Here is a 14,504-nt window from a genome sequence, read left to right as displayed (position 1 = left end):
GCATGGGCCAACATCCAAGCAGTTAGCAATGTATAGTTTCACATGTGGTGCAATACCTGCGTACAGTGCAGTGAGTTAAGGGGTTGGATCCTGCTCATAATTAATGACAGAGTTCTGTCACTACTTCTTGGGGGAGGACTGAGCCCAAAAAGGTTTCAACCTCAATTATAAGTTGTTTTGCCGCATGGATTGAAGTCAGACCCTGAGGAGCAGATTGTGAAACATGGGCACAATATGTCATCTTCTGTCCTGATTTGCATCCTGCGCTCCCCACAGACTTCAGTTGTGTAGGACAGTGCATAAAACAGGGCAGAGTGGATTAACTCACGCAAAACCATGCATGCTCCCCTTTGGTGCCCACCAAACCACACATTTGAGTGCACAAATGAGCCCATAGACACAAAAATGCCCATTCGTGAACACAAATATAGGTGTTTGCAAGCACATTCTTTGCATCCAAAGTTAAAAAGCTACTTTTATTACACAAATGTTCGTCTTTTGTTGTTTAACAAGTATTTTGTTTTAAAACAATATGTATACACTAAAAGAGTGAAAAATAATACAGGCTAAAGGTAAAAAGTGTCAACATGATGATGTGGAAGGAGGATGGAGAGTTTGCTTGACTCTCCTGATTGTCAATCCCAAAACATGATTTCAGAATCACAACAAATTACAGACTATGGAATGGTATAGGCAGAAAGGATGCATGAGACTGAAAGATGTATGATAAGATGCCTTACACATACACCCCAGCATTTTCAAGTACATGTGGTTGGACACTAATTCATGTTTGGAGTTTGAAAACTGGGCATAAAAAGATTCTTCACTTTTATTCAAAAGAAAATCAATTAGTGCAAGTTATGTTGTTGTTAATCCACATTAACAACAACATAAATTGATTCAAGTCTGAAATTATACTAATGTAAAGTTGATTCTATGATTAGAGTTCTAATCATTCTGTCAACCTAGGGAAACCAAAGGCTACAGTCACCTGTCTTTGCAATGCTCTCTCTGTGACCTCAGACAATTCACTTGACCTCTGGCTTCATTTACTTCAACTGTACAAGGATCTTACCTAACTAAATAAGGGGTGGCATGAAGACTAGCACTTGCAAATGGCTCAGTAGTACTTCACAGGAATGGTATATGGCTAAGATCTCTGATTCAACACAGCATTATCCTTTGCTTTCCAGAATAGCCAACTCCTGGAAAATCAGATATACTAGCTCTGTGACATCCAGTGTGTTAATGGAAAAAGTTCTCCCAGGGTAGAAGACAAGATAAGGAAAAATATAAATAAAAACCGTCATTCTTTCCTTGCTGCTCTGGACTGAGATACAGAACTATTTGGGAAAGTGGATTCCCAGCCTCGTGTGGTTTTCTAGCCTTGATTCTCAGGAGAAAATATCATCTCAAGGAGATGAAAAAGGCCTATGGGAGTTAAATTAGTACTACCACCTGAATCATGCCATGTTCTCTAGTCACATCATTCCGCTCAAATCCCTTCACTGATTTCGGGCATTTTACCACATCAGATTTATGCTCCTTCAACTCATCTTCAAGACCGTAATAATTTTGCCTCTCTCATCTTATTTCCTCCAACTTCTCCAGAGCACCTTCCACATTACTGTACTCTTTCCTCCTTTCACACTCTTCTGCAACTTCTATCATGTTCCCCTTGGGCCTCCTTTATTGGCCTACAAAAGCCTCTTATTAATGACCTCTTCCATCTCCTTCATACCCACTTCTTTTCTATCTTCTAGCTCTCTTTCTGCAACCTTCCCTTTCTTGAACTAGTGTCCCACCTCTTGCCTTCAGTGTGTCCTATGTAGCTTGGACTGTAGCATCTTCAGGGCAGGACTGCAGCAATCTGTTTGTGTAAAAACCATATAAACATATGGCATGACGTAAATGATATCAAAGTAATAAAACCCACACCATGTCATCATTCTTTTCCTCTGCAGTCTGAAGTAGGGAGAGTTATCTGTGAAAAAACACCCCCTGAGCAATGCAAGTTTTAGCACTGTAAAGTGGCAGTGTAGATAGTGCTACAGTGCTGGTAGCTATTCCCCTCACAGAGGTGGTTTTATTTCAGTGCATGGAGAGCTCTCTCCCAGTGCTGGAGCAGTGACTACACAGCCAGCAGCACTTTAACGTTGGTTGTGTAGACATACCCTAAATCATGAGCACATTTGGGGCTAGTGGGTCTTTCCTACTCCTAATAATTAAAACTGGCTAGAAAATATTCAGTGGCACGAGACATGCTGAAATACGCTGTTTCGTCAACGCAAAAAAGTTTCAGGGAGATGTATCTATTTCAAAGTTTTGTCAGAAAAAGGGGAGAGACGCAATCTACAGCTAGGAAAGAGACCTGGGGAGACCCAGGTTCAAGTCCCTGTTCTGCATGAATCGAGTAATCGGTGAAGAAAATCTTTGCTCTGAATCAGGAAGAGCATTGACTACGGGCTTGTCTATATTACCCGCTGAATCGACGGGCAGCGATCGATCCAGTGGGGGTCGATTTATCGCGTCTAGTGTAGACGCGATAAATCGACCGCCGAGTGCTCTCCTGTCGACTCCAGTACTCCACCAGAATGAGAAGCTCAAGTGGAGTCAATGGGAGACATCAGCCGTCAACTTACCGCAGTGAAGACACTGTGGTAAGTAGATCTTAGTACACTGACTTTAGCTATATTATTCACGTAGCAAAAATTGCATAACTTAGATTGATTCCTTCCCCCTAGGGTAGACCAGGCCTGGAACCCGGGTCTTCTGACTCCTCAGGCCTGTGCCCTAATCACCATATTACCTACACCAGCATCCACAATCGCCTTGAAATGCTCACACGTCATTCCAAAAAAATGGATATTTTGGCATAATTAAATTTTTGCTAAAATGTTAGAAATGTTTTGTTTTCTCTCAAATGAAGAATGAAAAATTATGAAACCTTAAAAGCTGCTGGTAAACAGAATTATTGTCCTTTGTTCATCTCTATACCTAATAGCTCAAATACTAAGGAAGCTTCTACCTCCATCACTTGTACACTATGAATGTCCTTCCTCACTTTGATGAAGAGTCCAGCAGTAAAGAGTTCCATCACAAAGGCCAGTATGGGAGGTAGCAAGAGGAAGAATCTTCTGCAGATACACCCTAGATCGTCCTTGGTGGTGGATGCTTGGGATTGAACAAACTGTGAGAGCCCAATAGCAGCTCCTTAAAAATGCTTTCCCAGTTGATAACATTGGTTAAATAGGGAACATTCCACTCCAGTATTAGGATGCCGGGGGACTCCCTGACTATTCACAAGAGCTCATCTGCCTGCTTAGGAAAAAGGTAGTTGCAAAATGTCAAAATATGATCAATAATCACGAGAGGGGGTGAGTATTTACCTCTCAAAATAGGGAGTACCATGGGACCTCACAAACTCTACATAGAGCAGCTAATTTTGCTTATCCTGAGACCTAAAAGGAATAAAACACGTGAGTTCATTCCTCCGTAATCTCATTTACATTTAAAAAATGCTAGCATGGCTACTCAAAACTCTCGATGTTTTTCAGGAATGCACAGATTTCACACTGATGAACTGCAGAACTTAGAACTGACTGTAATAAAGATACAGTAGACACTCTGGTTTTAAATGATTTTACTTGTGCATTCTACTAAACAACGGATGATGTAGTGCATTTCAAAATCTTTCATAGCAAATATCATTCCATTGTACTTTAGGGGCAGCAGAGTTTATCTCATGCTATGTTTGGAGTTGAAAGTTCTATTAGAAAACAAGATTATGCGTTTGGTAAATATACAACAGAAAACCTGTAGAATGAATATCTCTGCTACAGTATTCTAAAGTTTTACACATATTAACATTTTATCCTAGCAGAGAGATGTGCAAAAATAATTTATACTGTGACAACTTATACTGCGTTATCTCCTTTTTAATTTTACTGCACTAAAAGCATTTAGCCTCAGGTCACTGCAAGCAATGAAGTCAGAACCTAAACCAGTGCAATTTTTATAGCACTTACAACTTTTTTGTTGTTGTTGCTCTGTGTGCCTAAAATAGGACACGACTAGACCAGAAGTAGTAGTACATTACAGGATTTTTTTCCCTTAATTTTACCATGCTGTATGTTTTGGCCTGTACAAAGGTATCTATATATAGATGTTTGTGGGGTTTTTTATATCAGAGTTAGACTCTAAAAAGATAAATACACTAATGGAAAAATGTATGAAACAATGTTAGTATAGACCAGAGAGTAATGACACCTTGGCTTCAAGATCAATACACAGGTATTTGTTGAACTGTTACTTAGCAACATTAACAACACAGCATATTTTGGCATAAGTGAACAGAAAGTTCACTGTTTCCCTTTAAGAATTCTCCTCTGGACCATGTAGTAAACAGTGATCAAGGACAGAAGCTGCAAAGCCACACAAGAGTTACTGCATAACCCAAATCCTCAATTTACTCTAGAACTAGTACATTATACAAGAAGGAGGGAGTCTCTCTCTCTCTCTTACTCCTGCTTGACATGGGCACAAATTAGATCAAACTCATGCCCAAAGACAATAATGTATTTGTTAGATTAATTTTTGCTACCCAGAATTAACGATTAATTTACCTTACTGTTAAAAAACGGCATCTTATTTCCAGTTTGAATTTGTCAAGCTTACACAGAAAGCATTTTCACTGTTTTGAATAAAGCAGGAATTCACTTGGTCAGCTATGCAACAGAATCCAAATGCTTGAATTCTGCCACAAATACACTGATACATAAATACATTATTAAGCAATTAATTAAGCAATTAATTTGTAAACACCTAGAAGATAAGGTAATAAGAAACAGCATGGTTTTCTCAAGAACAAATCATGTCAAACCAACCTAATAGCTTTTTTGTTTTTTTACAGGGTAACAAGGCTTGTGGATAGGGGGAAGTAGTAGTTGTGGCATATCTTGACTTTAGTAAGTCTTTGATACTGTCTCTCATGACCTTGTTACAAACAAATTAGGGAAATACAACCTAGATCAGTGGATCTCAACCTTTCTAGACCGCTGTCTAGAGTCTGCTGTAAGGAGTCTGATTTGTCTTGTGTACCCCAAGTTACACCTCACTTAAAAACTACTTGTTTACAAAATGACACATACAAATACAAAAGTGTTTAGCACACTATTACTGAAAAATTGCTCATTTTCTAATTTTTACCATACAATTATAAAATAAATCAATTGGAATAGAAATACTGTACTTACATTTCAACATATAATACATAGAGCGGTATAAACAAGTCATCATCTGTATGAAATTTTAGTTTATACTGACTTAGCTAGTGCTTTTTACATACAGACAAGTCTTATCTTACGTGGGGGTTCCGTTCGGTGGTTAGCGCGTAAAGCGAAAACTGCCTATACTCAAAATTACATCCCCAAACCCTTTAAATCCCGCCTGTAGCTCCAGCGGCCAGGCCGGGGCGGCATGTAAACGGCTCCTCCGGACTCCCCGCCACGGCGGGAAGCCCTTTAAATGCCAGGCCTGGCCGCCGGAGCTGCAGGTGGGATTCAAAGGGCTCCACCGGGCTTCCCGCCGTGGCGGGGTGCCCGGAGGAGCCCTTTAAATCCCGCCCACAGCTTTGGCAGCCGGGCTGGGGCCAGCATTTAAAGGGCCCAGAGCTCCACGGTGGCTGGAGCCTCGGGCCCTTTAGTTCACCCCAGGGACTACCAGCCACCTCTGCAGCTGGGAGCCCCCTGGGTGATTTAAAGGCCCTGGGACTTCCAGCCACAGCTGGTGCCCCAGGACCTTTACATTTTGAGGCCACGCCCCCCGGACTCCGGCCCTACAGCGTAAAGCTGAAATCGCACATGTTAAATGCGCGTAAGTTGCGACAGACCTGTAGCATGTTGTAAAACTAGACAAATATCGAGATGAGTTGATGTACCCCCTGGAAGACCTCTGCGTACCCCCAAGGTAGGCGTACTCCTGGTTGAGAACCACTGACTTAGATCGAACTTCTCTTAGGTGGGTGCATAACTGGTTGAAAACCATTCCCAGACAAGTATCAGAGGGGTAGCCGTGTTAGTCTGGATCTGTAAAAGCAACAAAGAATCCTGTGGCACCTTATAGACTAACAGACGTTCTGCAGCATGAGCTTTCGTGGGTGAATACCCACTTCTTCAGATGCAAGACAGTAATCATCAGTGATTCACAGTCAAGCTGGAAGGGCACATCAAGTGGGGTCCTGTTCTGTTCAATATCATCATCAATGATTTTAGATAACGGCATAGAGAGTACATTTATAAAGTTTGCGGACGATACCAAGCTGGGAGGGGTTCCAAGTGCTTTGGAGGATAAGGATTAAAATTCAAAATTATCTGGACAAACGGGAGAAATGGTCTGAAATAAATAGAATGAAATTCAATAAGGACAAATGCAAAGAACGCAAAGTACTCTACTTAGGAAGGAACAATCAGTTGCACAAATACAAAATGGGAAATTACTATCTAGGAAGGAGTACTGTGGAAAGGAATCTGGGGGTCATAGTGGATCACAAGCTAAATATGAGTCAGTGTAACACAGTTGCAAAAAAAGCAAACATTTGGGAATGTATTAGGAGGAGTGTTGTAAGCAAGACATGAGAAGTAATTTTTCCCACTCTACTCCGCATTGATGGTGGTCAAACTGTGGTTCGCATGCCCCCTATGTCTCCCATTCTCTGTCTACCAGACTGGGGGTTGGGGGACGGACGGGGGACGGCGCAGGGGGAGAACTCAGGACCTCTACCTTGCAGTGAAGTGGTGGGGTACGAGCTTCTGTCAAGTGAGGAGGAGGAGGGTCTCGGGGCTTCAGCAGGAGTGGGGCTGAAGCCCTGAACCCCAGCTGCTGTGCTCCAGCTCTCAAACTTCTGAAGATTGTTGTATGCGGCTCAGAGGGCAGTAAGTTTGACCACCCTGGATTAGGCCTCAAGTGGAGTAATATGTCCAGTTCTGGGCGCCACATTTCAAGAAAGATGTGGACAAATTGGAGAAAGTCCAGAGAAGGGCAACAAAAATGATTAAAGGTCTAGAAAACAGGATTTATGAGGGAAGATTGAAAAAAATCGGGTTTGTTTAGTCTGGAAAAGAGAAGACTGGGATGGGACATGACAACAGTTTTCAAGTACATAAAAGGCTGTTAACAAGGAGGAGGGAGAAAAATTGTTCTTAACCTCTGAGGACAGGATAAGAAGCAATAGGCTTATATTGCAGCAAGGGAGATTTAGGTTGGAAATTAGCAAAAACTTACTGTCAGGGTAGTTAAGCATGGGAATAAATTCCCTAGGGAGACTGTGGAATCTCAGTCATTGTAGATTTTTAAGAACAGGTTAGACAAACACCAGTTAGGAATGGTCTAAATAATACTTCGTCTTGCCTTGACTGTCCCTCCAGGTCCCTTTCAGTTCTATGATTATGCATCTTTGGTGTTTTGATTATGTTTTCAGTGTTAGGGTAAGCCTACACTGCAATCAGAAGTGTTACTGCAGCACATGCAGACTGCTGCTTTGCTCTAGCTAGCTTGAACAGCAGCAGTGAAGCTGGAATAGCATGTGCTAGCTCCTCCTGTACATATCCAGGGTCCTGGGTGGGGTTGTGCAGCCTGTGCTGCAGCAGCTTCACTACTATTGTTATTCAAACTACCTGGATCAATGCTAGCTTGGATAAGTCTACACATGCCAGTCACACCTTGCACTGCAGCATAGACATGCCTTCAGTGTTGTGCCTGGGGCCAAGGAGCTACCTGGCAATGTTAAATTGGATCAGATATGGCGGTTTAACATAGCTGCAGACTCACTCAATTTATAATTTTGTTGACTGAAATCTAGCCTTTATCTAGTCATTTTCTCCCTTGCCCTTATTTGTAGGTCATGACAACTAAAAACAGTGTTACTGTATTCTCATCTCAAGCCTCAAGACATTACACACACAAAAATCTCATGCAGCACAAATCATTTCTGTACAATACTATCAACAATATAAAACTAATTTATTTGTGGAGTTTCCAGTGATCAATAAATTTAAAAAAAAAATCTCTGCCTACTGATACTCACACCTGCTCTTTCTACAGTTTGTCACTGCTTCTGTTTTCCATTGAACACTTATTCAGGTCAAAGCAAAACAAAATCCAGTGTTTTATTAAAGCAACTGATTCAAAGTAATCTCTTCTCTTCAGAAACCAACCCCTTATCTTTGTCACCATGAAGACCTTGGCACCTCACATTATGTCAAGAGAAATTAAACAATCTGTATAAAAACCAAAGTCATCTTCCCAAAGAACTTTAAGAATCTATATCAGACAGGATATAAGAGCTTTGCCTTAAAAAAAATGAATTTAACTTTTGAAATAAAGTGCACTTTACAAAACTGTCTGACGTTTCCTGTGTGTAAACCAGAGAACATTTCATGCCCTGGCATGCATGCTACTTGCTCTCCTACTGTACAAATGGGGTGGAATGTGCATGTTGCCATAGGAATGTACATTCTCTCTTTTTCACAACAGTTGCTACAGGAAAGTATTTCAATTCTACAAGAATTTCTTGAATATTGTCTTGGTAAAAAAAGTGTATGCTTTTTAGGGTATTTGTTCATTTGGGGAGAAAGGGAGGGAGAGCGTACGTGTAATTTCTGAGTACTACAAGAATGCCAAAGATCATGCACAGTCATTAAATACATAGATTATGTTGTCGTCTGTATCATTAAATTTCATTCGATCCAGTCCTATTTTTCTGAAGATCAGCTAACTATCCTTGTCTTTCACATCATGTACAAGAGTAAGTCTAGGCCTACAGTAATTTTAACATTCAAGTGGTGGCTTGGGATAGAGAAAGGTGGGATGGGGAGGGGGAAACCTCCTGAAATATTCTGAAGAGCTTTCTGATTGTTTTGTTACCAAATGGGAAACACTTGAGTTTCCTCGTTCCTAACCTGGTTTGAGAGAGTCATACTGTTTCGCTCTTTCAGTTTGGAGTCTCCACAGAGCCTACTTATGAAGATCACGAAATCAAATTCTTTTCAGAGAAAGCCAGTTTTTTATCCCAGTCTTGACTTTTTCTCCCTTCTGTACAAATGCTCTTTTGTATACATTCTGAGTTTCAGGAAATTACTCCCCCTCTCCACCACCCTCCTCTGCAACTTGCACAAAACAAACCCCCCTAAAAATCAACACCGGAGAATAATTGTGTTTTTGTTGAAACGTTTCCAGCTCTTCCACATGTTCATGCTACAAGGAGTAAATGAAACCCTTTGCTTTGGCAACGTTAGTTCCAGGTACACTCCTCTCAGTTTAACACCCCCCCCCCCCCACCACCAAAAAAGTATGCACTTCTACTGAAAAGGAAGTCAGCAGCAGCAGCAAGCTCATTCCCAAATTAATGATCTTTCACTTCTCCCCTACACAACTTCCTCTTCTATTACAAATATACAGCATTTCCAATTTCAAAAGCCTTTTACTATACATTGTTTCTTTCATTTACCAGTACTTTATGTACTCTTAGATCACCCTTGTACAAATAAGCAGACGTCTTTGGAATCAAGACTGTGGTTGTTTTGATTCCAGTAAAATCTAAAAAGCAGTCTTTAGATGATTCTGCCAAAGTATTTTTCCCCTCCCTTATGAATGGTTCAACGCTAAAATGAGCAAAATGCTTATTCATTTTCTGTTGTGGCTGCTGAAAGCAGCCCTGAAGTCACTAACTGCACTATATTTTTAAATGAAGGCCTTTGAAAAAGTTAAAATCATACCTTCCTTGGATTCATCAGCTTCTGAGCTCATGGTGTCAGTGTAACTCACTGGAGGCCAGATTACAGCTGACGTGCTCTTTGAGAAGCAGCAAGTCAACTTCTCAAAAAAAAGGATGGGTGGGATTATGAGGGGAAAAATTCTGTGAATTCAACAAATCAGCACTCAGCTATGTGCAAAGGATTCCGCCCCTTTCTGAACTGCACACAAGCAACTGTCTGGAAAACAGCACCTTGCAGAAACCCATTTCCCAGCAGTTAGTTGTAGTTTATGCATTTTACTCCATCCATCCATCCCCACCCCCCATGTCTTTTAGTCTTCAGAAAGGGTGGAGTTTTACTTGTTGCAGCTTGCGGAATGTGTAGGAGAGAGAGCTGAAGTGAGGTGAAAATCATTAAGCCAAAAGCAGCACTGAGTGGTAACTTGAACATTTTATGACAGTGATTGACAAGCAGAAGGGGCCTCAGGCAACTTGCTACAAGCTCCAAATGAAAATATTTTTTTAAACCTAAATTGCACTTTTCACCACTAACTTACTTGGAATTAGTTCTGAGAGATCTGAAATTCGACTGGTTAACACTGGAAGACAGTAAGATTTGAAGTACTGCCAGGAGGAAAAATGGCAGCTTTACTTGTTTGTTTAAGCTAAAGTTTCATAACAGATTATTTTACGTTTTTCCCTCCTCCATGTTGAAAATGTGGTACTGTAGATCCTCAAAGAAGCAATTAAGCTGCAATTTTTCATGGGAGAGTTTGTTTCCTATTATTATTTCCATTATTCTTTGTACTACAACATGCCCCCCATATACATCCACATATAACTTTTAAAGGCCCACTCACAAAATTTTCTGCAGGATAGTAATAGAATGTAATAATGTACATCTTTTACAATATCCCTAGACTGCTCATACACAGTAGATGTTTCAGAGTGGTGGCTGAGGCCTGAGGGCTTGGCTACACTTGAGAGTTACAGCGCTGGTGGTGGCTTTACAGCGCTGTAACTCACTCCCCGTCCACACTGGCAAGGCACATACAGCGCTGTATCTCCCTCGGCCTGGGGAAGAACGACTATAGCGCTGCTCTTGCAGTGCTGGGGTGCCAGTGTAAACAGTGATTAATCTTACTACGCTGTAACTGCCCTCCGGAACCTTCCCATAATGCTTTTTAAGAAAAGATAACACTCTTGGTTTTGTTGTGATGCCTCTCTTTGTTTTGTTGTGAACTTGGGGCTCCCGGAGCTGCTTATCTAAAAAAACAAACACAGCTACTGTTTGCTCCAGCAGAGGCAGGCAAGGGGATGAATGTCCACAGCTAATGTTTGCTTGAGGAGAGAAGCAGCCTGGAGGGGGGAGGGAGGGTCCGTTTTGGAGCAGCTGCGTATCTGGTCTGAAGGCTATTTGCATTTAGTGAATGAGAGAAGGGTGGGGGAAGGGGTCGAAACTTTTAAAATGATTGAAGGTTGGTGCTGTGTATCTTCAAGTCCTTAGAACTTGCAAGGCAGGGAGCTAACACAGTGTCAGCTCCAAAAATCCACTCTCTCTGTCTCCCCCACGCTCCCTGTCACTCTCCACCCCAGCCCCATCTTTTGAAAAGCACGTTGCAGCCACTTGAACGCTGGGATAGCTGCCCATAATGCACCACTCCCAACACCGCTGCAAATGCGGCCACATTGCAGCACTGGTAGCTGTCAGTGTGGCCACACTGCAGCGCTTTCCCTACACAGCTGTATGAAGACAGCTTTAACTCCCAGCGCTGTACAGCTGCAAGTGTAGCCAAACCCTTAGTCTGTATCAGCAAAAAGAACAAGGAGTACTTGTGGCACCGTAGGCCTGGGCTACACTAGGGGTGGGGGGTTCAAACTAAGATACACAACTTCAGCTACGCGAAGTATCTTAGTTCGACTTACCTGGCCGTCCTCATGGCAGCGAGTCAACCGCCGTGGCTCCCCCATCAACTCTACTTACTCCTCCTGCCAAGGTGGAGTACAGGCGTTGATCCCCGATACATCGAACACTACCCGCCAATCCGGCGAGTAATACAGACGTACCTTTAGAGACTCAAAAATTTATTTGGGCATAAGCTTTCATGGGCTAAAACCCACTTCATCAGATACATGCAGTGGAAAATACAGTAGGAAGATACATATACATACACAGAGAACATGAAAAAAAATGGGTGCTGCCATACCAATTCTAACGAGACTAATCAGTTAAGGTGGGCTATTATCAGTAGGAGGGAAAAAAAACTTTATACACAAACTTTATAAACAATAGTTGCTCAGGTCACTGAAGTCTGGCTAAATAAAGTATCTTTCAAGCTGCAGTCAGGAAGCCCCCAAAGTTGGAGACCCAAGTCACTGATTTGGTGGTCTCCATTTAAAAGGGTGCATTCAGAACAAAAACATGGAGCACCATATAATCTAATACTCCATAACGTCCATTCAAACTTATGGGAACACATTCAGGAGAAAGGATGGTCTTATAGTTAATGGACTGGAAATTGAAATCTAAATTTAACTCCTGGCTGTGACTCAGACTGTGTGCATCACCTTGGGCAAATCATTTAATATGTCAGTGTCTCAGTTTCCCATCGATAACATTTTCTGTCTGAACTATTTTGAATGTAAGATCTTCAGAGCAGAGCTTGTCTCTTACTATGTTTTTGTACAGTGACTAGCACAATGGGGCCAATGTCTTCGCAGGGGCTTCTAAGTGCTACTGAAATATAATTATTTATCTGTGACAACCACAACTCCATAGTGGCCTCTGCTAGTGGAGCTCCTATGTCGCTCCCTAAGGAAACTAGGAAACATTCCATGGTCTTCACTGCTGGCACAGTTCAGTGGCGAAAAGGAGAAGTCTCACCAAATGATTTCAGAGGCCATCCTAGAGAAAAAGTTACAGCACAGCACTGACTAAAGAAGCCACATTTTCAAGTGAGAAGTTACTCTTTCTGCACTCCCCTGCTCCCTATGCACTAGTCTGGAATGACTGGACAGTAATCTGTGGGAATATGTTGCTAATTTGGCGTTAGGGAGTGTGAGAAACTGACATGCAAGTTTCTAGGATGAGGCTAGTTCTTATCTGCTGGTAGGCAGTAAACAGGATAATAAATTAGAAAGTGGGACGGGATGACAATTACCCTATGAAGTCACAGCTGTGCTTGTTTGTACCTTGTTAACCAATTAGCAATTGCTTGATTGCTTGACCTTAATTGTATATAAGAGCATGCTGGAGAGAAATAAATGACTTGGCTGCCAATCACACAGATTGTTGAGCTTTGTTCATATACGCCTGCGATGCAACAGTAATCAACAACCCACTAAAAAATGCATAGACTATAGAAGAGAGGCAGGAATAACTGAAGTGTTAGACAAGAGCAATAGCCATAGCCCTTCAGGCCCTTTAACTAAAGGCAGAATTTCTAGGAGGATCAACATCCAGCCCATAATTTGAGAGGGTATGCAAGGACTTTTCATGAGTAAATTTACACAACAGGAGCCTACCAGTCCCCTCCTCCTCTCAGACCAGAGGAATAATTCTTGTAGTTAAACTTCAGAGAATTCTAGATTTCTGAAATGTAGAAGCCGCTTCTCTAAAGTGGTTTTAGAGGCCTTCAGAACTATTCTGGGGCATTCAAGACAAACAAAAAATTGACAGATTTATTACATTTAGCATTTTTAACAGAAAAGCCAAAAGGAGTTTGAAGAACAGCTGGACAAAAACTCAAAAGGTAGTAAAAATTTTTTTTAAAGTACACCTCTACCCAGATATAATGCTGTCCTCAGGAGCCAAAAAATCTTACTGCGTTATAGGTGAAACCGTTATATCGAACTTGCTTTGATCCACTGGAGCATAGGCGGCAGGTTTGCATAATTTTTGGTGGTGCCCAAAATGGCGGTGCCCGCCCCCGCCCTGTAAACCGATATAAAATGAAGCTACAACACGTCAGCACCATAAGATTACAAGGGTCAATTAAAAGTGGAAAGTCAGAAGCAGCACTTGCAAGCTTCAATATATGGTATTATATTTTGTTGCACCTGTTGTGACAAAGTGGGAATGTTCTTAATGTTTTCTCTGAATACTGTGTGGGTGCCTCAGTTTCCCCTGCAAGGTGCCAACTGAAGATGTTGGGGACAAAGAGATTAGGTGGCCTCCTTGTCCAGAAGAGAGACAAAGGCTAGAGGAGGGAGTGTCAGTTTGGAGCTGGCTGGGGAAATGGGGAGAGGCCCAGATCTTGGGTCTAGGCTCCCCACCCTCCAAGATGGTCCTGTTTTCTGTACCTACAAGCTCTGTTTTAGACTGTAATCCTGTTGTCTAATAAACCTTCTGTTTTACCGGCTGGCTGAGAGTCACGTCTGACTGCAGAGTTGGGGTGCAGGGACCTCAGGTTGCCCCAGGACCTGCCTGGGCAGACTCGCTGCAGAAAGCACACGGTGTGGAAGGGCAAATTGAATGCTCCGACGTCAGACCCAGGAAGGTGTAAGCTTCTTGCCCTAGAGACAGTCTGCTCAGAGAGAGGAGGCTCCCCCAGAGTCCTGACTGGCTTTGTATGGAGTAGTTCCAAAGCATCCCAGCATCCCCTTCCACACCATGCGCTTCCCGGAAGTCCGCACAGGCACTGACACTCTCTCCTCTGGCCTTTGTCTCTTTTCCAGGCATTAGGAGGCCACCTGATCTCTTTGTTCTCCAACACCTTCAGTTGGCACCTTGCAGGAGAGCGGCCCAGGCCAT

The 14,504-nt window shown here is 42.2% G+C and overlaps 1 protein-coding gene across 3 annotated transcripts in view; it reads right to left on the bottom strand.

The window, feature by feature from the left end:
• Positions 1-14,504, bottom strand: part of TNFAIP8 (TNF alpha induced protein 8) — a 75,148-nt gene that overhangs the window by 16,004 nt on the left and 44,640 nt on the right. The window contains exon 1 of one of the 3 annotated variants that reach the window (XM_039544399.1): positions 9,774-9,850. The exons of the other annotated variants lie outside the window; for them this stretch is intronic. Coding sequence (XP_039400333.1) covers positions 9,774-9,804 — 31 coding nt within the window. The 5' untranslated portion in view covers positions 9,805-9,850. Of the gene's footprint in view, positions 1-9,773; positions 9,851-14,504 lie in introns of those variants that run through there. 3 annotated transcript variants of the gene reach the window in all.

This window comes from Mauremys reevesii, linkage group 6 (assembly GCF_016161935.1).
Source record: "Mauremys reevesii isolate NIE-2019 linkage group 6, ASM1616193v1, whole genome shotgun sequence".
In the NCBI taxonomy this organism is placed as follows: Eukaryota; Metazoa; Chordata; order Testudines; family Geoemydidae; genus Mauremys; species Mauremys reevesii.
Note: the sequence above shows the minus strand (reverse complement) of the source record. Positions and strands in the feature narration are given on the sequence as shown.